Here is a 26,924-nt window from a genome sequence, read left to right on the forward strand (position 1 = left end):
AAAGGAAGATGAGACAACTCTCTATAGATTTGTGTGTTTGATTTTATTTCTTTTAGTATGATCCCTTGTCAGAACTGTCCGTCAAATACTTGCTTTGTTGCTTTTTCCTTTTTGGATGTTTGTTTCCTGTTTCATTGTGGGTTTTGCTTTTTATTTAATTTTATCTGTTCTAATCTTTGCTTTTATTATTTCTTTCCATCTACTTTTATTAGGTTTATGCTGCTGTTTTCATTTAACTGACAAAGATGAATGTTTGTTTATTAAATTTCATCTAAGTTTTCTAATTTATGCATTGATGTCCATAGGTTTCCCTCAACAGGCTTTAACTTCATATCACAAGTTTTGGTACATAGCATTTTAGATTACTATTTAGTTCAAAATATTTTCTGATTTCTGTGGTAATTTCTTCTTTGACCCATTGAGCATATTTTTTAAATCAGTTTTTATATAAAATTGCACTTTCAGATTGAGCGGATTTCCATTTGTATTCAGGTTTGGAGAAACAATTAAAATAAGAATCACACTTTTAAGTGTCATGTGGTCATCCAGTAAAAATATTTCATAAAAATGATAGTTTTGATTTTTTTTAGTTTTTATTCTTAATATCAAAAATCTGTGGCAAATTCCATTCTATTTTTTGTTTACTTATAGCTTACTTGAATTCTGAGAAAATACTCCATATGATTTTAAAGATTGTGAGACTTTATTTATTCCCAGCATATAGTGGGCTGGTGTAAATGTTTCAAGTATGTTTATAAAGAATGTATATTTTGTGATCCCAGGATCCGGGATTGAGTCCCACGTTGGGCTCCCCTCAAAGAGCCTACTTCACCTGTGTCTCTACCCCTCTCTCTTTCTGTGTCTCTCATGAATGAATAAATCTTAAAAAAAAAAAAAAAAAAGAATGTATAGTTTGTAGTCATTTATTGCAACATTCTATATAAGTCAGGCTAAATTGGTTGTGTTCAACTCTTATTCCTTTTTTTTTTTTTTTTAAGATTTTATTTATTTATTCATGAGAGACACAGAGAGAGGCAGAGACACAGGTGGAGGGAGAAGCAGGCTCCATGCAGGAAGCCCTATGTGGGACTCGATCCCAGGATCCCAGGGTCACAGCCTGAGTTGAAGGCAGATGCTCAACCACTGAGCCAAACCAAATGTCCCTCAAATCTTATTCTTACAGACTTTTTTTTTTTAATGTTCTATCACATACTGTGGAGGCCTATTAAGAATTTCCTCTGTTACATTGGGTTTTTCTGTTTTGTATCAGTTTTCTATCACCACACTAACACAAACAAAACAAAATAACACTGATTTATTACCTAAGAGTTCTTAGGTCAGAATTACAGCAGCCTCAACTGGTTACTCCACTTAGAGTTTCCCCAAGACCAAATCTGGGTGTCAGCCAGCTGCATCTCTTATCTGGAGGTTCTGGGAGGATAATATGCTTGTAGGTTCGTTCTGGTTGTTAGCAGAATTCAGTCCTGTGCAGCTGGAGGGCTGAGGTCCCTGTTTTCTTGTTGGTTGTTGGCCAGGGGTCGTTCTCAGTTTTTAGAGTTTAGAGGTCTCCCATATTCCCTGGCATGTTGTCCTCTTCATCATTTCATCTCCTAGCCAGCAAGGCAGGACATTCATTCTCCTGCTTCACATCTCTCTCATCTTCCCTCTGCCTCATCTCTCCTGCCTAAAATTAGAGAAAAGTCTCTGCTTCTAAGGGTTCATATGATTAGATTGGGCCCACTGGGTAATGTAGGAGATAATCTTCCTGTTTTAAATTCCATAACCTCAGTTACATCTGCAAAATCCTTTTTGCCGTGTAATGTTAACACATTCACAGGTTCCAGGGGCTAGGGCATGGACATCTTTTAGGCGATATTTCTCCTTGTAGTTCGGTCAATTTTTGGTTTTCATACATTGAGATTATATTATTACATCTGTATATTTCAGAATTCTTACACTTTTTTCTTATAAAATGTACTTAATCTAGTAATTTTTCTTAACCTTAAATTTACTTTAGTGTTGATATAGCTACACTGCTTTTCTTTGGCTTGTGTTTTCAGGGTTTATCTTTTTTTCTGATTCTTTCACTCGAAATCTGAAATCATATATATTTCATATATGACTCATAAACAGCACATAATTAGGTTTTATTTTTTTTGTTCTGCTTACAAGTCTATCGTTTAATCTATTCATTCTTTTTGTGCTTGATGAATGTGTTGATACTTGGTTTTGAATCTACTATGTTGTGTTTTGCTTTCTAATTGTCCTGCTTATTTCAATTTTTTTTAACTTTGCTTTGAAGTGATAGAGTGATATTTAATATTCCAATTTCTTCACCTCTGAGCTTAGAAGGCTATACACTGTTGTTATTTTAGTAGTTACCCTTAGGGCAATATTATGTATCTTTGCTTTATCAAAGTACCTATGTTACTTGTCCTCAGACACTGCTAGAAGCTTAAAATTCTTAACCTGGGTTAACCTCTTTCCTGACATACCATTGTTATGATGTATTTTATTTTTCTACATTTTTTTGGCATCTCTGCATCTCCATCCAAGATATTTTTTAATCTAAAGAATCTTTTGCATTTCCTTACAGTAGATATGCTGATGGTGTATTTCCTTAGTTTTTATATATCTGAAGCTGTATTTATTTTACTTTCTTCCTTGAAGACTATTTTGCTGGGTATAGAATTCCAGTTTTGTATTTTTTTTTTTAGCTCTTTGAAGATCCTAATTCATTAGCTTCTGTGTTTTTCTTGTTGTTGTTGAAGTCAGCTGTCATTCTGAGTGCTCCCTTGAATGTAATTGGACCTCTAACTTCCCAAAATATTTTCTCTTTGTCTTTGAGTTTTAGTAGTTTTGCTATATTGTGCTATAGTTTTATATTTTACTGTCTTACTTAGTAGTTCATAGAACTTTCAGAATTTGTGTTTGGATTATCTTTCATTAGTTTTGTGAAGTTCTTAACCATTATAGCTTTAAATATTGCTTCTGCTACTTCTGCTTTCTCCTCTACTTCTGGAACTCCAATTATATTGCATGATTCTTTTTCTTTCTCTTATCTCTGACTTTTTTTTAACTCTCTCCTGCTTTTCTTTTCTATTTTTTTTTTGGGGGGGGGAGGGTTGTTTTTTTGTTTGTTTTTTGTCTCTCTGGAAGTTTCTTTTCACATATTCTGGAGTTTACTTTCTCTTTGGAGCTATGTCAAATGTCTCTTAAATATCAAGTTCCTAATGTCAGTTATATTCCAGTTCTAGAGTTTCTGTTTGATTCTTTTTGATAGTTTCCATTTCTTGGCAAAATTTCTCACCGAACACAATGGTAATCATTCTAAAGACTGTGTCTGAGAATTCCCAGGTCTGGAACCCTCTGAGTCTGTTTCCGTTATCTCTTTCTGCTGATTTTCTTTCACATAGTCTCATTTTCTTGAAGACATGCTAATTTTAGTGCATCAGACATGTTTTTGCAGAATTGTTTATAGAAATACTTTAAGACTTCCAATAATAGGGACGCCTGGGGGGCTCAGCAGTTGAGCCTCTGCATTCTGCTCAGGGTGTGACCCCGGAATCCTGGGATCTAGTCCCACATCAGGCTCCCTGCATGGAGCCTGCTTCTCCCTCTGCCTGTGTCTCTTCCTCTTTCTCTGTGTCTCAAATAAATAAATAAATAAATAAATAAATAAATAAATAAATAAATAAGATCTTAAAAAAAAAAAAAGACTTCCAAGAATAATATCTTCCTTCAGAGAGGATTTACATTTTCTTCTAGGTTCCTGGTGCCCTTAACAATCCAAAATCACTCTAGTCCAATTTTAGGGAGTGGGATCATTGGAAACTGCAGCGGCAGCTTCTGCTAAGGCCTGCCTAGCCCTGTTTTGCTCTCTAAAGTGTAAGCTCTTATGGTTCTAACTCAAAGAAGGAGGATTTATGAAGAACTTGGGTAGTGGGCCCTAACTTCCAGTTCTATCACCCCATTCTACCAGGGTCTCAACAATGTTACTAAGCTTTTCTGCCCCTTCCTTCAGAATCAGCATAAGACCTCAGGGGGAAAATAGCTGTAAATGCAGAGATTATCTTCAGAGCTTCCCACCTTTCTCCTGATACCTACCTTAACAATCTCATTAGCTTTTCTGTGCCTTCAAGCATATGTTTTTGATATTTTGTCCAGACTTCTTTATTGCCTTCAGTAGAAAGGTTGTTCTGAATTACCTGGCTTTCTATTATTAAGTTCCCTATGTTGTATTTTTACATTAAAATGATTGGGAAGTTGAAGATATATATTTATACCTTCTTTCTCTTTTAATAAAGCACTATCATCATTAAAACTAACCTAGTTGAGATCTTCGAAAAGAAAGCATAAGATTTTTTTCAAATTCTCTCATTCTTTTTGGGCCTTGATTTTTTTTTCTTTATAATGTATTCAAGATGTTGGAGAGGAAATAGGGTTTTAACACCAAGCTTGAGAAATACTGTGACCACCTGGCGGTCATTATTACTTATTTAAAAATACATATTTCACTTATAGTGTAATTGCATAGACTATACTTGTCAATAGTAAAACATTTATTTGGCTCTTAATTCCTTTTCATAACACTTTTTAAAAGAAAAACTGTTGAAGTCATGTTACATTTTATAATTATGTATTTCCTTTTGAAGGTGTATCAGAAGGTGAATTTTGTTTTTATTATGTTTTCTTTTTTTTTTTTTTAAGATTTTATTTATTTATTCATGAGAGACACAGAGAGAGAGAGGCAGAGACACAGGCAGAGGTAGAAGCAGGCCCCACACAGGAAGCCCAATGTGGGACTCAATCCCGGAACTTCAGGATCACGCCCTGGGCTGAAGGCAGACGCTTAACAGTTATTTAATATTTTGTTCACATGATTTCATAGATTAACTATTTACTTGGTGTGTCTTATTTATTCCATGACTTATGTATGTTGTAATCACTATGAATAGAAAGTCATAGATGAATAACAGAGAAAGGGGCATAGGGTATAAAGTGATTCCACTTATTTATTTTTGTTAGTCTTATTTAAAAAGCATAAATGGTGAAATTTATGTTTTGATTTCTGAAGAAGCAATACCCACATAGTGTATATTGCTAAAATTATATTATCAATAGCAGTGTTAACAAATTTAAGAAGTAAAATTGAAGAGATTCAATTTAAGCAAAACATGAGTCACATGTTTCTCATTTCATTTATGCTGACATGTGTGTCACTGACTTTTTTCTTATACTCTCATAAAGAAATAATAAGTAGTTTCATTGTTAAATTACAAAGATACTAAATGCTGTTTGGTATTTGAGTTTTGAATTGATTCTTTTGTTTTTTGTTTTGTTTTGTTTTTCTGGTGCTTTTGGGACCTTTAAAGAGTATTAGACTAAGAGCAATCTTTAGTTTTCAAACGAATATACGCTGTTCTTTTAAGAGTCTGATGAGAGGGGTGCCTGGGTGGCTTATTCTGTTAAGCATCTGCCTTCAGCTCAGGTCATGATCCTAGGATTCTGTGATCAAGCCTCATGTCATGTTGCCTACCCAACAGGAAGCCTGCTTCTCCTTCTTTCTCTGCCTCTCCCCCTGCTTGTGCTCTCTGGTGCTTTCGCACACTCTCTCTCTCAAATTTATAAATAAATTTAAAAATCTTAAAAACAAAGAGTCTGATGAGATTAACCATAATTAATCTAATTTGTACTCTATTAGGCATTTAGGTTAATAAATTTTTATTATAAATGGCATTGCAGGAGGCAAATATGTATATTTATTTTGGTGCTCGTGTTTGATTACACCTATGATTAATTCCTAGAAGTAAAATTTGTAACAAAGCAATAAGCACATTCTTTTAAAGTTTATAATACATATTGCTTAGTAAATTCTTCCACACCCCTCCCATGTGATCATACCAATTTTAACCCCCATCATCAGTGTAAGAAAATGATCTCTTTTCTCCTTTTAGTCTCATCAGTTTTTGGTATTAAAATGTCTTCAATTTTAAATTTTTAGAAAATTATTTTCAAACATACATAGAAGTACAAAGAATAATATAATGAACTCCATGAATGCAACACCTGACTTTAAGAATGATCTCATGTCTAGTCTTGAGAACCCCATCTGCTTTTCTGCACCCCATCTATATCTGTACTGGATTATTTTGAAGGAAATGCCAGATAGCATGTATTTCTTCCATTTAGACTTTAGTGTGTCTGAAAGAAAATATAATATCCTTTTATATCATACCTTTTAAACATATATTTAATCAGTGTTTAGATTTCCCCCATTGTCTCATAAGTGATTTCTTCTTAAGTTCTTCCATCAACATACAAACTAGGCCCATCTTGTTATTGGTTGATATAGCTATTAAATCTGTGTAAATCTGGGGTTCTCTCTCTCACTTGTCTTTGCTAATTATTTATTGATTCTTTGCTAATTTCAGTCATACATATTATCTTTCTATTTTTTCTTTGTTTACTAATATGGTTGAATCTAATTTTCTGTAAGTTACCTAGCCATCATTTGAACATTTTTCTGGCTTCGTCCTCTTTTGTAAAAATTGTTACATATTTTCAGGATATGGATTTTTATTCATTCAACAATATTTATTGAACCTCTATGTGCCAGATACTTATCTGATGCTAAGGATACATCAAAGTACACAACAAACCTATTTATCTTCCTGGAGTTTACATTCTAACGCAGAAAGAAAGACAATAAATATAATAAGTAAATTAAACAGAATCTTAGAAAGTAGTACATGCAGTGGGCAAAGAAAGAGAGTTCAGGAATGAGGCTGGGGAGAGGTTGCTACTTTAAATAGCATGGTCAGAATAGGCTTCGCTGATAAAACTTGAAGAAGTTCACAAAGTTAGCCATGTGAATATATGAGAAAAGACTCATTTTCTGGTAGAACAAGTAATGCAGGTCCCTGACATAGGCTGGCATATTCATGGAATGGCTAGAAAGACATAATTGGTACAAAAGAAAAGGGAAAGTAGAACGTGATGAGATCACCAAGGGGAGGAAGGCAGATCAAGCCTTGTAGGTCATTATAAGGACTTAGACTTTAACTCTGAGCACATCAGGAGCTATGGCATGATCTGAGGAAAGATGTTACCCATTTCCATCATGTTTTCAAAAGATCTTTCTGGCTGGTGTGTTGAGAGTAGGTTATAGTATCACAAGGGTGGAAACAGGAGACTACTGCTATTAACTCAGGTAAAAGATGGTGGTGGCTCAGACCGAGTTGGTAGCAATGGAGTTGGTGAGAAGTAATCAGATTGTCATATGTTATGAAGGTAGAACTAGCATAGCAGGATTTTATCACCAATTGGATTTGGGCTGTGAGGGAAAGAAAAAGCCTAGGATAACTAAGATTTTTGAATTGAGGAGCTGAAAGAATTGAGTCACCTTTAAAGAGATGGGGAAGATTCAGGTAGGGCAGGTTTGCAGAAGACTGACAAAAGTTCAATTGGGGCATTTTAAATTTGTCTAAGATACATGCAAGTGGAGATATATAAGCAGTTGGATATAAGAATCTGGAATTCAGAAGAAAAGTCTAAACTAAAATACAAACTTGAGAGCTGTTAACATTTAGATGATATTTAAAGCCATAGGACTGGATGAGATCATCAAGGGATATTAACTCTTTCCTCTAAGATACATGTTGCAAATATCTTCATCAAGTTTATCAGTTACTCTTAACTTTGAGATATTCTTTTTAATAAAATTTTTTAACTTTTATATCATACAATAGCTTCATTTTTTTTTCTCTCTGACTTTGGAATAATGCCTCAAAAGGCCTTTTTTCCATAAGTTTTTTTAAATTTTTTACTTTTATTTTCTCCTAATTTATTTTGATGTAAGATGACAAGCAAAAATCTAATTTTTTTTCAAAGAGTCTAGCATTCTTGTATAATAATACTGATAGTCCATTCTTATGGCACCTTTGTTTTAAATACAATAAGTAGTCAATTCTATTTATTGGATTTATCTCCTGTTCTTTAGCTTATTTGTCCTAGAACTCATAGCTATTATTTTCATAGCAGATACTTGATAGTATCTTTTGATACATAGCAGTGCTAGTTCTCCTTCTTTGGGGTTGTTTTAACTAGGTCCCATGCCCAATGCAGGGTTTGAACTCACGACCATGAGATCAACAGTCACACTCTACCAGCTAAGCCAGCCTGGCACCCCATGTTATTCTTTGTCCTTAAAATGTTCTTGGCTCTCCCTAAGAAATGAATGTTAGCATAATTTTTTTTTCAATTCCAAGGAAATAAAATCTTTTGAAAAATAAAGAAATTAATTTTGTCTTCACATTTTTTCACTATCAGTTCTTCTCACTCTAGAATAGTTTGTCTCTCCATATTCATATTTTCTTATATGTTTCCCAGCAAAGTTTTAGAACTTTGTATATATTTTTGTACATTTGCTATTAAATTCCTAAGTATATATTTTTGTTATATGAATTATTTTAATCTTTCTTATATTAATAAGCCTGTATTGTTTCTTAAAAAGACACTTTTTCAATTTTGTTTGTGTTAATACTTTACCAATGTCAGTACTTGATTTTGAAACAGGTAGTCTTTTCAAAGACTTGAAATCTTTGCCTCCAAACTAAATGTCTATTTACTTGGAGTAAAACATGCACCTCTTTTAGGTCCAGAAAACAGAAAGTGCATTCACGGAGTACCATGAAGGATGGGGGTGCTGGCAGCAAGGTTTATTTATGGAACTGATAAAATTTCTGACATTAAATGAAAAGTCAAGATTTCCTCATTATCCATCTGGAAACTCACATTTAGTAATATTTCTGTCTCTAACCTTTCCTTTTCTTAAATTTTGCACCTCATGTTAGTGGTTTTTATCTTAAAGTACAATAAAAGAAAAGACACCAGTGGAACCAGTGTCTTACATGTTGTAGAGATACTATGATTGAATATAGTTCCAGTGTAAGTTTAGGTTTCCCCTAAAATTACTTGAATAGAAGGAAATGCCATTTAAAAAATAGGAGTGTCTATAAAAATTCCTCATAATAAATATGAAGCAGCAGAAATACTTATAAACTAAACCTTCCATATTTTCCTATTTGGTAATAAATTTAATCATTACTTATAAACAATGGAAGTCATGTTTTGTAGCCTTGAATAGATTTCGTTTGGCCCTTACTCTCTTTGTAAACAAATTAGTTTTCAGTTACTCATCTGTAACTGCAAACATTACCAGAAATTAAGATTCTTTGCATTGTTTTTTCCGCATCCTAAATAAGCATGAACACTAGGAAAATGAGACTGAGTGGAACCATGGTATCTGCTATTTCCCACAGAGACAAGTATCAATAGGTTATGGGAGATTTATTATTCAGAGTATTGGATTATTTTAAAGGACTATGACAATTTTTAATACCTGGGAAAATGTATTCTCTCTTTAATATTTGTAAATAGCTGTAAATTATCTGTATAAGTATTAATACTGCAGTAACCACAGTAATGTCATATAAATGCATTATAAAATGTTTATTATTTGGTTAATCAGTACTACCTTAAGGTTACATATCTTGTAAATAGTTTAAAATTCATTCACCTGTATCATTTGCAACAGAATTCCATGAGTCATAAGGCTGTAAAAAGAATCTAGATTTATGATTAGTACAGTAATTGTATCAATCATTTGTAGCCTAGAAGTGTTTATTGAAATGCATATATTAATATTTGATTTCACTTTAGAACTTTGCCAACTAATTTTAATTTAGCATAGTTTCCCAAAATACCTCCTCACGTACATATTAACATGAGTGCTAGCAAAGGAAAAATCCTTGCCATCATTTTGTACCAAGCCTCAATTAGATCTAATCCCATTCATCATGTCTCTCTGTCATGAACCCTGCTTTGCAGCCTGTGACTCATGTTTGCTAAATACTGCATTCTGCTTTTTACACTAACGTACAGCTCTGTAAATCTTTTAACGTTTGCAGTCTTAAGCTTTTGATAAATTAGTCCCTCTGGGTAAAATCATTCAGGACACCTGATATGGCACATCAAAAGATGACCCCAGAAGGCCTGCCCATTTTTTAAGAGAGGGATTTTTAACTCATTAGTGATAAATTATCTAGTCCCTTCATTTAAAGGAACCATCTGTGGAATGTTTCAAAAAGTTAAAGAATAAATATAGACCCCTCGTACCTAAGAAGCCATATGAAATTGCCATTTCATACTTGTGTTTTAGAGATTTATTTAAAACAGAGAGAGAAAAACAGGGAATAGAATCTTCCTTAATTCAATGTATTTTAAAACACTTTGAGAAAATTTGATCTAAGAAATGAATAATTATAGCAATATCTAAACTAGTTTCTATTGTTTCTCCTGTCTACGATCTACTCTTCACACTAAAATTATCTTCCTTATACAGACCCCTTACTTAGAGGGGCCTTCAAAGGCTTTCCTTGTCCAATGCCAAGCTGCAAACTCACTTTTCTGCAGCCATTGATGTCCCAACTTCCTCTTACACGTTTTATTTCTTGCCTCTACAGTTTCCAAGCTTTCCCCTCACTCTTGAATGTTGCTTCCTCTTGCTCTATCCCACATCCTAGCCTATTAAAATCCTTATTGTCATTGAGAGTCCAGTTCAGATACTACCTTCTTTATGAACCTTCCCCTATTGAGTCCTCTCTCTCTTTGTCCCACACATACCCTTGCATTCCCACTATATTTTTGTATTTCACTGTTACAGTAATTATCACACCTCACCTTCCCTCTCCCCAACAAACTAAAACTATATTCAGAAACTATCTTCAGGGACACCTGGGTGGCTCAGTGGTTGAGCATCTGCCTTCAGCTCAGGGCATGATCCCAAGGTCCCGGCATCAAGTCCTGCATCAGGTTCCCTGCATGGAGCCTGCTTCTCCCTCTGCCTATGTCTCTGCCTCTCTCTGTGTGTCTCTCATGAATAAATAAATACAATCTTTAAAACAAAAAAAGGAAACTATTTTCAGTAACTCATTTTTAAGTTTATTGCCTTTTTATTATCTTCTTAACAATAAATGTTCATTTATTTTAATTGAAAAAAAGTCCAGCCAAAGGAAATTAAGATGTCTTTCATTAACTTCTATTAATATTTTGTTCTAATAATTGTTGGACATTTTTTCTAAGCACATATATGTAGTTTGGATTTTTAAAAACATTGAGATCCTTTATACATGTAATTGATAACCAGCTTTTTTCTCACTGAACCACATGTTAAACACACATTTTCCTATCAAATATGAAGTTAAGTCACTTTCAGTAGTTTATATTACATTTACCTGTCCCCTACTAATGAACATTTGTTTTCATTTTTTTGCTGTTACAAGCAACACTCCACTAAACATCTCTAGGTGTCTATATATTTCACAACTTGTCTAATTATTTCCTTAGGCCAAGCCCCTGAAAAGTAGAAGAGCTAGATCAAAGCGTATGTACATTTTCAAAGTGTTTGATGTGTATTGTCAAATTATTCTCCAGAACCATGATTGTTCGGTCTACCACTATACATGAATAATGAATGTGAGCATTTCTTAAGGTGCTTTTGCCCAATTATAGTTTGTTCTAAATTACCTGCTCATTTCCTTTGCTTTATTTTTATCTATCTTTCATTTTTCTTATTTATATTGCAAGAATTCTTTCTTGATAGACGGATAGATAACCAACGATACACACCTATATATACACGAACACATACACATATACAAGAGCTCTAAACCCTTCGCCATGTATGACAAATTTCATTCACACTTAATATTCTTTTTCTGATGGTAGGAGTCAGAAGATAGAATCTCACTTTTAGGGGGATGAAATTGTATATTGCCTCTATTCTTATCTTTGGATCTGTGAAGGAAATTTTATATTTTTAAGTCTTCATTATAATTATGTGTGTTATTACTTTGTATTACTTGGTTTCCTTACCCAACTTCAATAAGAGACTTCAGTTCTGTCAACAACAAATATGATTGACATTCTGACTTTGAGCATGTGACTTTCTTTCTGTGAACAGCAAATTCTAAATTAAGATTGTCTAAATAAACATAAGATAACCTAATACTAAATCCTGGTTCTTTGTGAGAGATGATCCCCACTAATGACTTTCCTGGTGCTCTGTAGCTAATTGGGAAATAGGACCAGCCCTTTAGAATGGGAAATCAATCTAAAAATATAGATTGCTAAACTACATGATTTCTTTGACATAGGAATATCATAGTTAAAGTTGATAAGGGTTTATGTTACTTGGGTCTTCTGTTTTTTTTGCTACCAGGAAAGTGTAACTTTGAAATCCCTTTTTCTCTATAATAGGTGTTTGGTTTAAGATTATTTGGATATGAATTTTCATTAATAATTTATTTATTTAAGGACACTTCTTATAATAAAAAATTATAATCAAGAGAATTATTTAAAGGTAAAAATATACCAGAGTGCTTGGGCAACTCACTCAGTTGAGCAGCCGACTCTTGACTTCAATTCAAGTCATGATCTCAGGGTCCTGGGATCTAGCCCTTTGTCAGGCTCTGCACTCAGCACGGAGTCTGCTTGCAGTTCTCTCTCTCCCTCTTCTTCTGTCCTTCCCTTGCATGTGTGCATGTGCATGCACACACACATGCTCTCAGGATAAATAAATTTTTTTTTTTTAAAGTAAAAATATGGATGCCTGGGTGGCTTAGCAGTTGAGCAACTGCCTTTATTTAGCTCACGTCGGGCTCTCTGCAGGGAGCCTGCTTTTCCCTCTGCCTGTGTCTCTGCCTCTCTCTCTGTATCTCCCATGAATAAATAAATAAAATTTTTTAAAAACAAAAAAGTAAAAATAGACCAACATTCTTAAAACTACCTTTAGGAAAATTGACATATCTGTTTTTCTTCTGTTGTCAACTGAAACTCATGCTGGGTGACTTATAACAAACTTCTATAATTTATGTAATTTCTAAACAGAATGCTTTCTTACACTGCTGTTTTATTGATTCATCCATGTTTAGATTTTATCATCTTCTCCTTCTGATAGATGAAAATTTAGCGCATTTATTTCTTCTTCCCTGATCTGCTAATGTACCACCAGGGTATTATACGATATGTAATTAGATTATTATAGCTTATTATGATAATTATATAATTACACTATTAAAACATTATTAATATATTATGTAATTCATAACTCTTAAAAAATATTATTCTGACATATAAGTAGTATCAGGTAAGATGTATGTTATATATATTATACTTATGCATATATTAATATATGACATTTAATCGTAGGCCCTACTTAAGGAAATTTTTATAATAAAGTTGATAATAATGATAAAGTTGATTTCTAATGATAAATATCATTAGAAAAAATTTTTAAGATTTTATTTGTTTTAGAGAGAGCACGCACACACAGGCAGGGGGAAAGGGAGAGGGAGAGAAAGAATCCCAGGTAGACTCTGTGCTGAGCATGGAGCCTCATGTGAGGCCCGATCTCACAACCCTGAGATCATGACCTGAACTGAAATTGAGTCAGATGCTTAACCAACTGAGCCATTCATGCACCCCATAAATACTATTAAAATTTTTAAAGGAAAGTATGCTGACATTTCTTAAAACTACGTTTAGATAGATATGAAAGAACTCCATTTCTGCACTCTACTAGAAATGTTTCGGATTCCTCAGCCAGATCTATGGGGAAGGCTTCTTGGAGAAATGAAATATCTGAAAGATAGAAATATTAAAAGAGACTAGATTGTGCTCACAGAAGGATTTAAATAGCTTAGAAAACAATACAGACAATAAATACATTTTTAGATGTTTCTCTCCAAGTATAGCCATTCAGTTCTCAAACGTATTTAGCATATACTACTTAATTAGTATCTGAATTTTATTAACTTCTTCATTAACCACTTAACCAGGGATCAAATATTTATTCATTGTATCTTTTAACCATTTAGCAAATGTAATTTTAGTGGGACAGGCAAATCATTCTAATTTCGTGATGATTTTCACTGTTTTTATTTTGATTCTTAAGCCATGGCTTATGTTAATAACGCATCTTATTCTATATAATACTATAAAAACTACACAAATGCTAATGTACGTAAGTTGTAATCCAGGTGGTATACAGTGTTATAATCTGAACAATTACAGATGAAATTGTATTTTTTTCCATCTAATCCACAACTTTAGTGCTTGCATTTAGAGTTCATTTTAAAAGTGGTTTTAATACTTAAAAGTCTTTTGAAAGGCTTCTAAAACTTGGCAGTCTCAACAAAATGTTTTTGTCTGACTTCCTTTTTAAGTCTCTCTATGGACTTACAGTAAACAAACTTTTTGAAGCGGGAATCTCTAGCCATAATGCAGGAACAGATGAATAGAACACTAACCACTTTATCCTGAAATGCACATTTTCAGTTGTATATAAGATGCCTTAAAGCATCATATAAATATTTTAAGATGTTTCGTAAACTATTAATGGATGAGTATTACAAAGACTAAGATTGGATTCATTAAACAAAACTTACTGTAGGGTTTAGAAGAGCAGCTCTTCTATATCTTTCAGTAGCCCTGTCTCTCATTACTTTTAAAATCCTGTTTTGAATTGTAGCACATAATTATTTTGAAAAGTTCTATTATTTCATCATATAATCTCCACCGCCTACCCTCCTTCCTAAACTAGGAGTTTGTTGATTAGTCTTTAGCATTGTATATGTGTTTTTGTTAAATTGTTACTTTTAAGAAAAGCTTTGTTACTCTAAAAACAGCAATCAGGTGCATTATATACTGTTACTTCTTCATTAATATGTACCTTCAACTATGGGAAGTGTTAATAAGCCTAAAAAGATATTCAGTTTCAGGATAATTGTATTAGACTTTTGTAAGTAAAGCAATACTGAAGTTATCTTTCAGTGAGCAGTTCCTCTCCGGGTAGTTCTCAGACTGTTTTTTAGAACTTATATACTCCGGTTAAGTTGAAAATAGTGTAGGAAATTTGCTGATCCTTAAATTGACATCCTCTCTGTTTAATCATCTGAATATTTCTCAACAAACATATAAGGAATTTAAATCTATTATGTCTTCATATGGAATCTAAATGTGAAAGTAAAGATAGATATAACAAAATAACTAAAGCTGGCGATCTTTAAGATGCTTAAAATATCTGAAAACAAACTGATTAAATTCATATCCTTATGCAAGCATGCCTTTTATTTCTGAGAGATTTTGCTGTCCTAAACACTATTTTTATTTCTGCTACTATTCTCTATAAACTTTTGAATATATCAAAATTACACATGCTGCCATTCAGATTTCACAGTTTACCTGTTCCCTGAAGAAAAGGAATTTCCCTTCGTGTTGGAACTCATGACTTTAAATCGTTTTACCCATTTGTCACCATATGGAATGATTTATTTCTGATGACTGATTCACATTTTTATTAGCCCTCTTTAAATTTTATCAGGTAGATAATCATTCTCCCTTTTTGTTATATGCCAGGGAAAACGTGAGGTGGGGAGTGAGGTGGGTAGTAAGCCTATGGGGAACGGGCTAAGTAAAGAAAAGAGCTCTCCCACCTTCCCTAGTCCTACAACGTTCATTTGCTCTTCTCTTTGCCTGTTCCATTCATGTTATTTGCTTACATGTTTCAGTTAGACTTTTGAATGTAAAGGTTCATCACTTTGGCTAGTTTGACTCTACTCAGAGTCCACAGATTTTGAGTAAAGCTTTCCCAGAATAAGCAAGATATATGTTTTGGTCTGCTTTTCCCTTTATAATCCCAAAGTCCGATTATTTTCCTTAAAAGTTCCTGGATGTGTGTACATGTGTGTGCCTGTCTGCCTTGCCTCTTTTTCTCTCTCCCCTCTCCACCTGCTTTTACAGTTCATTTTATATTTTATAAAAGTATATGTTTACATAGTTGAGAAGGCTGACAGGTACTGTCATATTTGTAGCCTTGCCCTTTTGCTGCCCATTCCCAATTTAGCTGTGTTTTCTGGTTTTTCCTTTTAATTTCCAAATTTCAAATTTATACTGCTAATTCCTGTTTGCCTATGTTTTTCCAATTTTAGATATCATCTACTTATTTTTTATTTTGGACAATAAGGATTTAATACCTTTACATGATAGATACATTTTCTCTCCTACCCCATCTTTCCAAATGTGCTTTGGGTTTTTAAAAGTAAATGTCTGGAGGGGCACCCGGGTGGCTCAGTCAGTTAAGCGCCTGCCTTTGGCCCAGGCCATGACTGCAGAGCCCCAGGATTAAGCCCCGCGTCAGACTCCCTGCTCAGGGGAGAACCTGCTTCTTCCTCTGCCCCTCACCCTGCTTGTGCGCGCACTCTCTCTCTCTCTCTCTCTCTCTCCAAAATAAATAGTCTTTAAAATATATATATACATTTTTAAAAGTAAATGTCTAGAGTGTCTTCCAGTAAATATTATCTCCTGTTATGCCAAAAAAGCATGTAAATTCTCTTTCTTGTATAGCTTTAAGGTCTCTGTATGTAGTATTTGCTTTTATTCCCATCCTTCTTCTTATTCTCCCTTATTTTGCAGAAACACATCCTCCAGTAGATTCTTCCAGTGGGTGCGCAGGAGGTAAACTTTTTTGAGATGGTGCATGTTTGGCAATATATTTTCTTGTTAGTTGAGTAGGTATAGAATTCTAGGTTGGAAATAACTTTTCTGAGAACTGTGAAGACATTGCTCCATTGATTTCTAGATTCCAGTGCTGTTCTTGACTCACATGCCATTTTTATTCTCCATATTTCCTGGGTGACTTTTTCCTCCCGGGAAGATTTTGGAATTTTCCCTTTATCCTTAGTTTTCTGAAGTATCACAATGATGTGCTTTGGTGTTGATCTTTTTCATCTCATTATACCAAATAGTCTGGGCCTTTCTTTCTGAAAATCTTTTTCTTTTCCCTATGAGAAATGTTCCTTTGTGTATTTATGCACATACACATACATATACCTCCATATATACTTTCCTTCCCTATTTTCTGTTCTGTCTTTGGACATTACTGATCTGATGTTGTGTCTCCTGGATTGATCCTCTAAATTCTTTTATCTGCCTTCTAATACTTACCTCTTTTGGTTTGCTTGTTCTTTCTGGGAGATGTCCTTAACTTTATCATACAGCCTTTATTTTGGCTTTTATCTCCCTCTCATATTTTAAATTTTTAAGAACTCTTTTTAGTAATTCAGTATTTCTTTCCATAGCACTTTGTTTCTTTTTGATGAATGTAATAATTTTTCATCTCTCTGGATATGAATTATGGCTATTCTAATATACTCTACTATTTCTCCGTTGTCTATTTCCTTTTACTTTTTTTTTTTTTTCTTGTATGTAGTTCTGTGCCCTATCTTGTTGAATGTCCTCAAATATCTGGTGACCCTAGGTACTTCCTGTGTACATAGTTAGGTCTTTTCAGCTTTGCTTTATAGTCATCTCTGGAAAAAGTTGGTTTGGAGGAGCCTGAAAATATCAACACTTATATCTTTTTATTATCTTAGTTTATCTATAAAGAACTGATTTCACATTTAGGAGATGTATAAGCCCAACACCAGTGTATTAGAGAAGTAAAAGAAAAATTTGCATGCATTCATTATTGAGAAATTATTAAAATCCCCCAGTGTCAGCTGTGCATATTGGCCCCAAGTCTTAACCTGTCCAGGGAGTAACTTGTCTTTTAACAGTGACAAAGGAACAGTCACCTGGCAGGACAAGGTGACAGTGATGGGGTAAGGGGACTTTGGGGGTCCAACTTCCTTGTGTAGACTTTCAGTCAGTTCTGTTTTTATCTCCACCCTATACTTTCAGATTCAACCTCTAGCCTCCAGTTCTAGAGACGTTCTGAGGCTTGAGAGGCCTGGGCTTTTATTCGCTTTTGTTCCACACCTTATGTTGCTCTTCTTTAAAAAAAAAATTTTGTTATTTATAACTTTAAAGAAGCAGTATATATTTATTATAAAAAGTGGTCAAATGCTTAAAGAAGAAAATAAGATCACTCAGAATTTTTCCAGTTATAATCTATGCTAATATTTTAATATATCAAGCCATATTACCTTTCACTCTGTTCTCTGTGACTTTTTCCTCCTTTTTTGCTTGCAGAAAGTATGTGTATGCTTTGATTTCTTTTACGTGGATTTTTTTTGTTTTCAAATTTGGGATCATGCTGTATGTAGAATTTGTTACATACTACTTAAGGAGTATTTTTCCATATTATCAGATAACCTACAAAACATGACTTTAAGTAACAATGTAATTGTGAACATCCCCATGTTTTATTTAACCATTATCCTGATGGATTTAATTTTCCCTATGGTAGGGACTCAGTCTTGTGTAGGGGTGAAGAACATACATCTGGATTATCGAAGGCCTGAGTTGGTATGCCAAATCTGCCATTCCTTTATATTACAAGTACGCCTTTTCCATAACTTGTTGATGATCAGTAGAAATTAAGGTTGAGTAATGGAGGAGGTAGAGGTGGGGAGGAGCGAATACCCAAGAGTACAGAACAGGAACCAGAGCCATAGGGGTACTCTCAGCCAGAAACCTTGCCTCTTTGCCCAAGTTTCTCATCCATATGTGGTGCGGCCCCCGTACTGGGAGCAAGGCCCCCAGGGTAGGGGGCACTTTCTGTTCAGTGTCCTTCCACTTCTGAGACAGCTGGGCCGGGACTGGATGTGGGGGCCTCTGAGTGCTCCTGCTTGTTTTCAGATCTTACCATCGACTGTGTCCCGTAGCCTTGTCGCACCCTGTGCCCTTTTACCTCCTCCACTCCTTCATCCCTGCTCCTCATGTAAAGGGACTCCAGTAACATTCTTCCAGTGTCTGTTACTTAAGTCCCAGGGGCAGCACTGAAATGTGAAGTGGGGGAACAGTTTTATGTTATTCTCCCCCGTGCCTTCCTTTATTCCAGTTCTAGCTACATAATATCCTCCCCAAAATCCTCTAATGCCCTGGTGTGCCCACAATATTCCTCCCTTATTACCAATATTAGGAAAAGTTTTCTCCTATTTTCATTATATTATATGGTGTTTTAAAGGAAATCTGGATGGGAAGCTACATGCTTCTCCTCAAGTTACCATCTTGGTTAAAATTGATTGTCTTTTGCAAAGTTAACCTTCATATCCCTTCTTATACTATAGATGTTTCTATAGCAACACATATAAGGTGAAGCCAACAAGGTATCTGGTTCTTCCAGTGAGAAATTCTCCCGAATATTCAGTGCCTCTCTGTCCTCCTCCCCTATCAAACAGAGAAGGTTCTGATAGCATGAATATTATTTTTTATGTTATCAAAATGCATTCATTACAGGACCGCATTTTGCATCTTAAAGTTTCATTAAATATGGATTAAAGACAGTGGCTCCTTTTTAAGAAAGTGAATGCAATAACTGACAAGGTATTAGGAGTGGAGAAGCCACTCTTTATATCTGAAATCATAGTATGTCTATGCCTTGAACTGATAATAAATCTCTGTCAGTGATTTGAGGATGCCTAGAGATGAATTTGCAGAGAAAACAGAGGGTACTCTTTCTATATCATTCTGTTACCTTAATCTTTCTCTCCCTTTGCACAAACTCCTGGGAGCCAAAGTCCATTTTCAGTCATTTTCTTTCTGCCACTCTTTTCTAGAACCATTTCCTACTTAGCCTCTCTCCCTTTCTTCCCTTTTCACTGCTACCCAAGTGTGATGATAACAGCCATCATCTCTGGATAAATAACTGTATCCTCAAACCCCAGAGAGTGTCTGCTGCCTCAAGTCCACAAACATGCAAACTAGAGAGGAAGGGAAGCAGATTCCAAGGCACCTGGCATTTACTTGAGTCAGAGCTCCTCAGTAGAGGACAAGACTTCAAATGCAGTGAGTGGGCTGGGGGAAGGGGGATGTCAGGAACAAGAGAATGCCAAATTTGAGGGAATAACATTTAGGACCTTTTAAGCTTTTCTATAATTGCTCATACAGTAATGGTTCATGATTTCACTGAAAGTTGCCAATCTCTGTTGATTAAATTATACAAGTTACTGCTCCTTTGTGTGAACTCCTTATCTTTGGTCCTGATTGTTGGGCAGCTAATCACACCCATGTGTGTCACTGTAAATGTTCTGAATATAGTTTATATGATTATAATCTGGTTATTTGATGACAACACCCTTCCCATATCTATCGCTACTGCTGCCAGTCTAATCCAGGCTCTCATTTGTTTTGCCTGGGCTATAGCAATAACTGTGTTACTGATTTCTCTCTTTCCCCTCTTAACCCATTCATATTCTATTCTCCACATGGTAAGCAAGGCAATCTTTTTTAAAAAACAAATGGGATCACATCATATCCATGTTTAAAATAATCTTCCACAGATATCCCTTTGCACTTGAACTAAACCCAGACCTTTATTTTGTTCATAAGCCCTAACACAGGCTGGGCCCTTTTGATCTCTCTAGCCTCTTCTTATTTCTCTTCTCCCTCTGACTCACTAGACTTCAATCACATTAGCCTTCTTTCTTTTCCTTGAGCTCAACAAATTTATTGTTGCTGTCGGGTCTTTGTTCTTGCTATTTTCTCTTCTTCCCCCAGATCTTCATAAGACTGGCTCCTCCGCAGTCGTTCAAGCCTCAGATCACAGATCCCATCTTGAGAATCGCCTGCCCTTGCCATTTAATTAATACCCCTGCTATCTCCCATCACTCTCTATTCCACTTGTCTTATTGTCTTTCCAACTCATTTGTCATAATTATCTTAATTAATTAAGATCATTTATTTTTCTACCTTCTTCCCCCAAAAATGTCGGTTCTTAAATGTCTTGTTTCCTGCTAGATTCTCAAAACCCAGAAAAGATCTGGAACATGGCAGGTGCTTAATACTGGGTGGATAAATAAACAGTGACTTCTTTTTATGCCGATGCAATCCTCTTGTTTCTCTTGTACCACAGCTGTCTAAAACTCTTTTTTCCCTTTCATAATTAAACATTCTTCCTAGATTGAAAATACTAGTGGTGCCTTCTCTTTCTAAATGTCTTGACAATATGGTTATTATTATTATCGGGAAATGAATTTCAACATATTTACTTACATGCCATGGATCAGAATCATTTCAGGTCAGTAGAAATCCAGTATACCTACAATGTGTTAGAGAGTTAAAGTCCCAAAAGTGCTTTTTATTGAGCATAAGATATATTGCTACACACTACCTCCTGTACTCGAATACATGATATAGTGGGCTGGATTTTTAGATGGAAAGGCCCCGGAGAGAAGACTTGCTATCTTCCCAAGTGACTACTAATCATTTTTATCTCACTTTTTAAGAGCCTGCCTTATTACAACGCATTTTTAATTTTCTCTCCTTTCCTGTGTGACACCCACATTACTGAAGTATTTTATTGACTATCATCATCTGTTCGAGTCCCTTGTTCTGAAAGTCTGTAACTACATGATTCTTTTTCTCATTTTATGAAGCCTTTATAAAGGAATTATAATCTGCCTCCAGGTTCCTTCTTTATCATTTCTACTCTGTAGGCCCAAGAATCACAGAATCTTGTTAGATAGTATTTTCCCAGGCTCAGTCAGGGGAAACTACAAGTGCCCCAAGCCTTGTCTTCTGGAAAGTTACTGTACATCCTCTAATGGAAAAGTACAGCAAATCTCTTTTATAGACATAGAGCTAGCATACCCAATGTTTCTGAAAGCCTGTTTAAAATGTACAGTGCCCCTAACCCAACACTCCAGTTTGCCATACCCATTTAATGTACTTTATCACTTAACTAGCTAAAAGAGAATGATAGTTTATTATATAATTGTATTTATATATTCTGGGAATCATATTCAAACTGAAATGTCAGCTTATTCTCTTTTAGTTTTCATGGATTAAATGGAGACATAGTCCTTTTGTGGTTACAGTAGAGTGACTGTTGAATTTGTATTTAAATCTTTAAATCTTGTTTTTGCTCTGGTTCTCTCCTAAACCTTTCTGGGCTACTAGTCAGCCGACGTAGTCCTGAATTGACCATCTCTTTTCTGCCCCCTTCATATTATTGTATGTATTTAATAGCTAAAAGGATGAAAAGAACCTACTGGATTTATATTTTGCATACGCTGTATGTTTGTAGCATCTTTTCTTCAAGGCTCAGGAAAACAGTGGTGTGTGAATCTATATTAACGACCATATCTCCATGTTTCTCCTTCAAGTTATCATATCTGTCCCTCCAGAAGAGCAGAATTATGGCCAAAGATGTAGCATTATAACATTGCCGTTGATTTCACTGACAAACTGTGTCAGTGTCTTATGAAAGACCCCCATTTCCATGTTTTTTACAAGCAGTAGGGAGAAAGTGGCCTACCATTATGGGAATTAGCTCAGTGCCGCTCTGGGGTATCCCTCTCTAGATGCTGTGTACAAGGAAAATAGTGACTGGTTAATCCTTATCTCTTGAGACTTCATGTTCCATTGTGTTTTGGGTTTTTAAAATAATATCACGAAGCCTGCATTTTCAAAGAACACTTAGATGTGCATATTTTAATGATACTTTGGGTTTATATTACAATTTATCATTAGCTTTGATAAACTGGGTTTCTGATAAACAGAAAGTGAGACATTGTTTGAAATATGTTCTTTTAGTGATAGAATACTGGAAAGTAAATTACAACTTTCTCTGTGAAAGTAGTAGTGCCAACAGTTGAAGCGTATTTACATTTCTAGAGCCTTTCTTTGAACCCTAAGTTATTTTATAGATATTATCTAATCCTAGAAAATTCCCGGTACATGAAGGTAGTATCCCCTTTTTTCTAGGGGCGTTAATGCCCATACTGCTTAAGTGAGTTGCCCAAGGTCACTCGGTGAGTTGTTGCTAGAGCCGGAAATAGAATCCAAGTCTCCTGACTCCCAATTCAGCTCTCTATCCTCGATATAGTTTTCTATCCTCTATATACCCCTGCTGCCTCTCAGGGGAAAAGAAGTTAATCTTCCAGCTATTAATAGCCACCAAATTGGTGGTAGCAGCACAGTGGAGAAAAGTAACTGTCTTTACACTGCAGCATTAGTATAAAAATATCTGGTAATGGAAAATTTGACAAATGTCATGTTAAAGGGAGTGGAAAATTATTTTAAGATCTGGATCTCATTTATCTGGTTCTCAGAAAAGTAAAATTCCTTAGTAGAACAGGGATCATATTTTTCTTCCTGTTTTTCAATTGTCTTTCCTAGAGGGTAATTGTCAACCTAGCCATAGCAGAGACTATCGTCAACTAACATAATAAGAATGATGCGTGTACTGTTGGTGATTGTTGTAAGTGTATCTTCTAACTCGGTTGAAAGTTTGAATTGAATTATTGAAATACGTAATACTTATGCAGCTTTCAGTGTTAAATTAGTATTATATCATAAAGTTAGTATTATATCAGTTGGGAATTGTATTGCATGATTTGAAAACATAGTAGTTTCTTTCCTGGACGATACACTTCAGGCAAAGTTACTTCATGTCAGGCACCTTAAGTTCACCATGAATGAAACAAAGCAGAAAAATATTAATAAAGAAATACAAGATTGGCACACTGGAGTTGATGAAGTTTATTGTTTGTGTATGCAATTAATCTTTTATATATTTTTAAAAAGTGTTTGAGAGGTAAATATTTAAGCATGTCTGGATTGTGGGAATTCAAACTTAAGTTTAAACAAAACTATTTCTTAAGTTTGGACCAAGGAACAGGAATTTCCCTGGTGACAATCTCTGAATATCATATTTATGTTTAGATAGAACTATAAGTCTTTAATCAGAATTATGTTTTGATTTTAAGTGTAAGAGAGAGAGGATTGGTGGAAGTTGGAAAATGCAAGGAAATGGCAAAAATTAGTTATCTGGGACCCAGATGACTGAAAAAGTATAATTACAAATTAATAGTGAATTTCTTTAGGGAAATATATACATTTACCAGGTGAAGGATGAAGAAGGTAACAGATGTTGGAGAGGTATAGCAAGAAAATCATTTTGAAAAGCTACAGAATTTGTAGGATAGGGGTAAGAAAAGTTCATTAAACTTAGTGACCTCTTGACATTTGGGAGACCTACTTGGACAGAGTGACGAGGGTCATGTTAAGGATACTCTGACCTCTTCAACTTATGTTCATTTATCTTAAGGTATTAATCTAACTTTTGAAAACCTGTAAATTATGTATGGTATAAGAAACAAACAATCAGAATGCTTAATTAACCACAATACCTGAGATAGTAACAGATTTAAAATTTCATTCACCTGAGATTTTATTGGTTATTGCCATTCCTGTTTAGACTAGACTTCCACTCAATTAATAAATAACTGATGATACTTTATGATAGGACAAGTAACTAATCTCTGTACCTATGATTGTTGAATATTTTATGTTAAACCTAAATCAAACATAAAAGCTGGAAATTGCTTGTGAATATCATTAGAATTTGTTGGAATGTTTTCATGATTACCCAAAATCTCAATTTTGCTCTATGAATTAGTATTTATATTAGTCATTTATTATTTATTTTCTGTTAATGTTAATTAATGTTAATCTCATTAACATTATTTAAGGTTACTAATAACCTGTTTTTTTTTTCCTTTCCAACTTTCTTTTACATTTTCATCAATTGGCAGAAAATGTATTTTATTATTGGTGGTGGTGGTGATGTTTAACTGATAGAGTTATTAGAAACCTAGGTGACATTATTGAGATTCTTTTTAATTTTATTAAATAGGCATATCTTCAAGTGAATCCAATCTGCTTAAAATTCCTCCCCATAAAAGAACCCGAAGAAAACTAATGCCTTCTCCCCTGAAAGCAGCACATCCTCAAAAGTCCGCACTGTCTGAAAGTTTGGAGCTCAATGATTCTCTCAGCAAAGAACTTCAGCCTATTGTGTATACGCCAGAAGACTGTAGAAAAACTGCTCAAAATTCATCTATAGTGACCTCATCAAAACCATTATCACAAGCTACACGTTTTCAGACCATCAGCTCAAATGTAAATGGTGAGAATTCTCTGAAAACATTATGTGAAATAGATACTCCTCACAGCCGGAGAAAAGAATATGGACAGGAAGATTTGGACTCCACATTTATTATATGTGAAGACATCAAGAATTTGAAGAGTAAATCACCTGAGCAAGAATCACTGCCAAACAATAATAACATTTTACAAAGGTACAAAAAAGAGTATTTGCCAGTTCTTTTGTTTTTGTTCTTTTTTTACTTACATAGCCTTAAAACTATAGCTTTCTTTCTCTTCTTTAGTTATATTTAAGGTCTATTTCATGAGTCAAGTATGTAGTCTTGATTATAAAAGTCAGTATTTTACCTTCATTTAGCCTTGTCTTTTTAAATATTAATCCATTAACACAATATTTTAATCTTTAATTTGATATCTTAGTTGATTGACCCTCAGTAGGCTAGAAGAAACCTTAAGATCGATTTAGTTCTACATACTCCAAAGTTAGGCAGGACAATCAGAGGTTTACTATGTTTATTATTATTTATTAATATATACACTAAAGGAAATCTCACATTTTTTATTGATATTTAGCAAACCTCAGCTTACCCTAAATCATCATCCTTCTTAGGTGCTGGTGACTACATGGCATCCTAGCAAATATCCTTCTCACTTTGTCTCACTTCTTATTTCATATCCTGTACATTTCATCTGTATAATCACAAGTAATCCAAATATGAGAAGACTGACACCTTCACCTTTCTATGCTGTTGGGATGCAGAAATCCTTGAGAGCAACTCTTTCTATGATACAAAAAAAAGAAAACCCAATGGCAAGCAAGAGAGGCTTTATAGGCTAGAATAATATCTTTCTTTATATATTCATATGAAATGGTATTCTAATTATGAAAGTGTATGCCCCCTTTTTCTCCATAGTACAAATCAAAATTACTCTATTTTTTATTATCTAATATACAGGCTTGCCTCTTCTTCATTCTCAACTAAACATCCTCTGCCTATACCAAGCATAGAACCATCCTACATGGCAATGACGGCTGCTGCCAGAAGGAAACGGAAGTTAACAAGGTACAATTAACCATCAACTGGTTCAGTGCTTACACAACATCATCTTTATACTTTGTTTCCTACGTCTCCTTTTTATTTCTTATAATGAAACTGTGAATTCATACTTAAATGTACATATAATTAATTGCTCTGAATGCAGCACTGGGTTTACATTATCAAAGGCAAATCTTGATAAAGCCCAAGTATTTCACTTGCTATTTACATAAAGTATTCCGTATCTTAGATTATTAAAAATAAATTGAAAAGTCTTCTGGCCTTCAAAAATGTCACTTAATTTTAACTTTCTTCTGGTGACAACTTGTGCTCATTTGGTATTTCTCTTTTTGTACATTAATGAATTTCTTCAGTCCCAAAAATGTATTACTTTAATGGATTTTGATATATGACTAAAATGTAATGAGTGAAGAGACTTCTATTTCTGGCTATGACAATATAGCTTATATTAGACGAAACCACCCATCAACAACAGTTATAAAAGCCGATGAAATACAACCAACAGCTACTTTCAAGGCACTGGAGACTAACCAAGGCAGCCAGGACTTGAAGGTCTAAGATCCAGAGGAAAGGAAAACAAGCTATAGAGAGCCAAACCTTGTCTGCCTCTTTTTTCCATTTAGTATTTGCCAATCCATGGCATCAAGTCTAGAAGCCAAGCACAAAATGGAAGCCCACAGCTATCAGCAGTCTCACTGAGTTAGGGAAACAAAGTAATTCTGTGTGTAGCTTTTGCCCTCAATATAGCTGCCAAGTTCTACATTCTGTGGGGTAAAAGGCCAAGAAACAAAGCTGAAAATGGCTAAGGAAGCAAAATAATTCTGTGTGTAGCTTTTGCTACACAATCTGAACTCTGGCATAAGAGTTCAAGAAACAAAGCTGAGAGGCTAAAATATTAAGCAGAATTTTAAC

At 34.5% G+C, this 26,924-nt stretch overlaps 1 protein-coding gene across 2 annotated transcripts in view; it reads left to right on the forward strand.

Annotated features, from left to right (window-relative positions):
• Nucleotides 1–26,924, forward strand: part of KIF18A (kinesin family member 18A) — a 78,744-nt gene that overhangs the window by 44,045 nt on the left and 7,775 nt on the right. For both annotated transcript variants that reach the window (XM_072793717.1, XM_072793718.1), the window contains exons 14-15: nucleotides 24,704–25,148; nucleotides 25,911–26,018. In XM_072793717.1, the coding sequence (XP_072649818.1) occupies nucleotides 24,704–25,148; nucleotides 25,911–26,018 (553 nt within the window). The remainder of the gene's footprint in view (nucleotides 1–24,703; nucleotides 25,149–25,910; nucleotides 26,019–26,924) is intronic.

Source organism: Canis lupus, chromosome 23, assembly GCF_048164855.1.
Source record: "Canis lupus baileyi chromosome 23, mCanLup2.hap1, whole genome shotgun sequence".
NCBI lineage: Eukaryota > Metazoa > Chordata > Mammalia > Carnivora > Canidae > Canis > Canis lupus.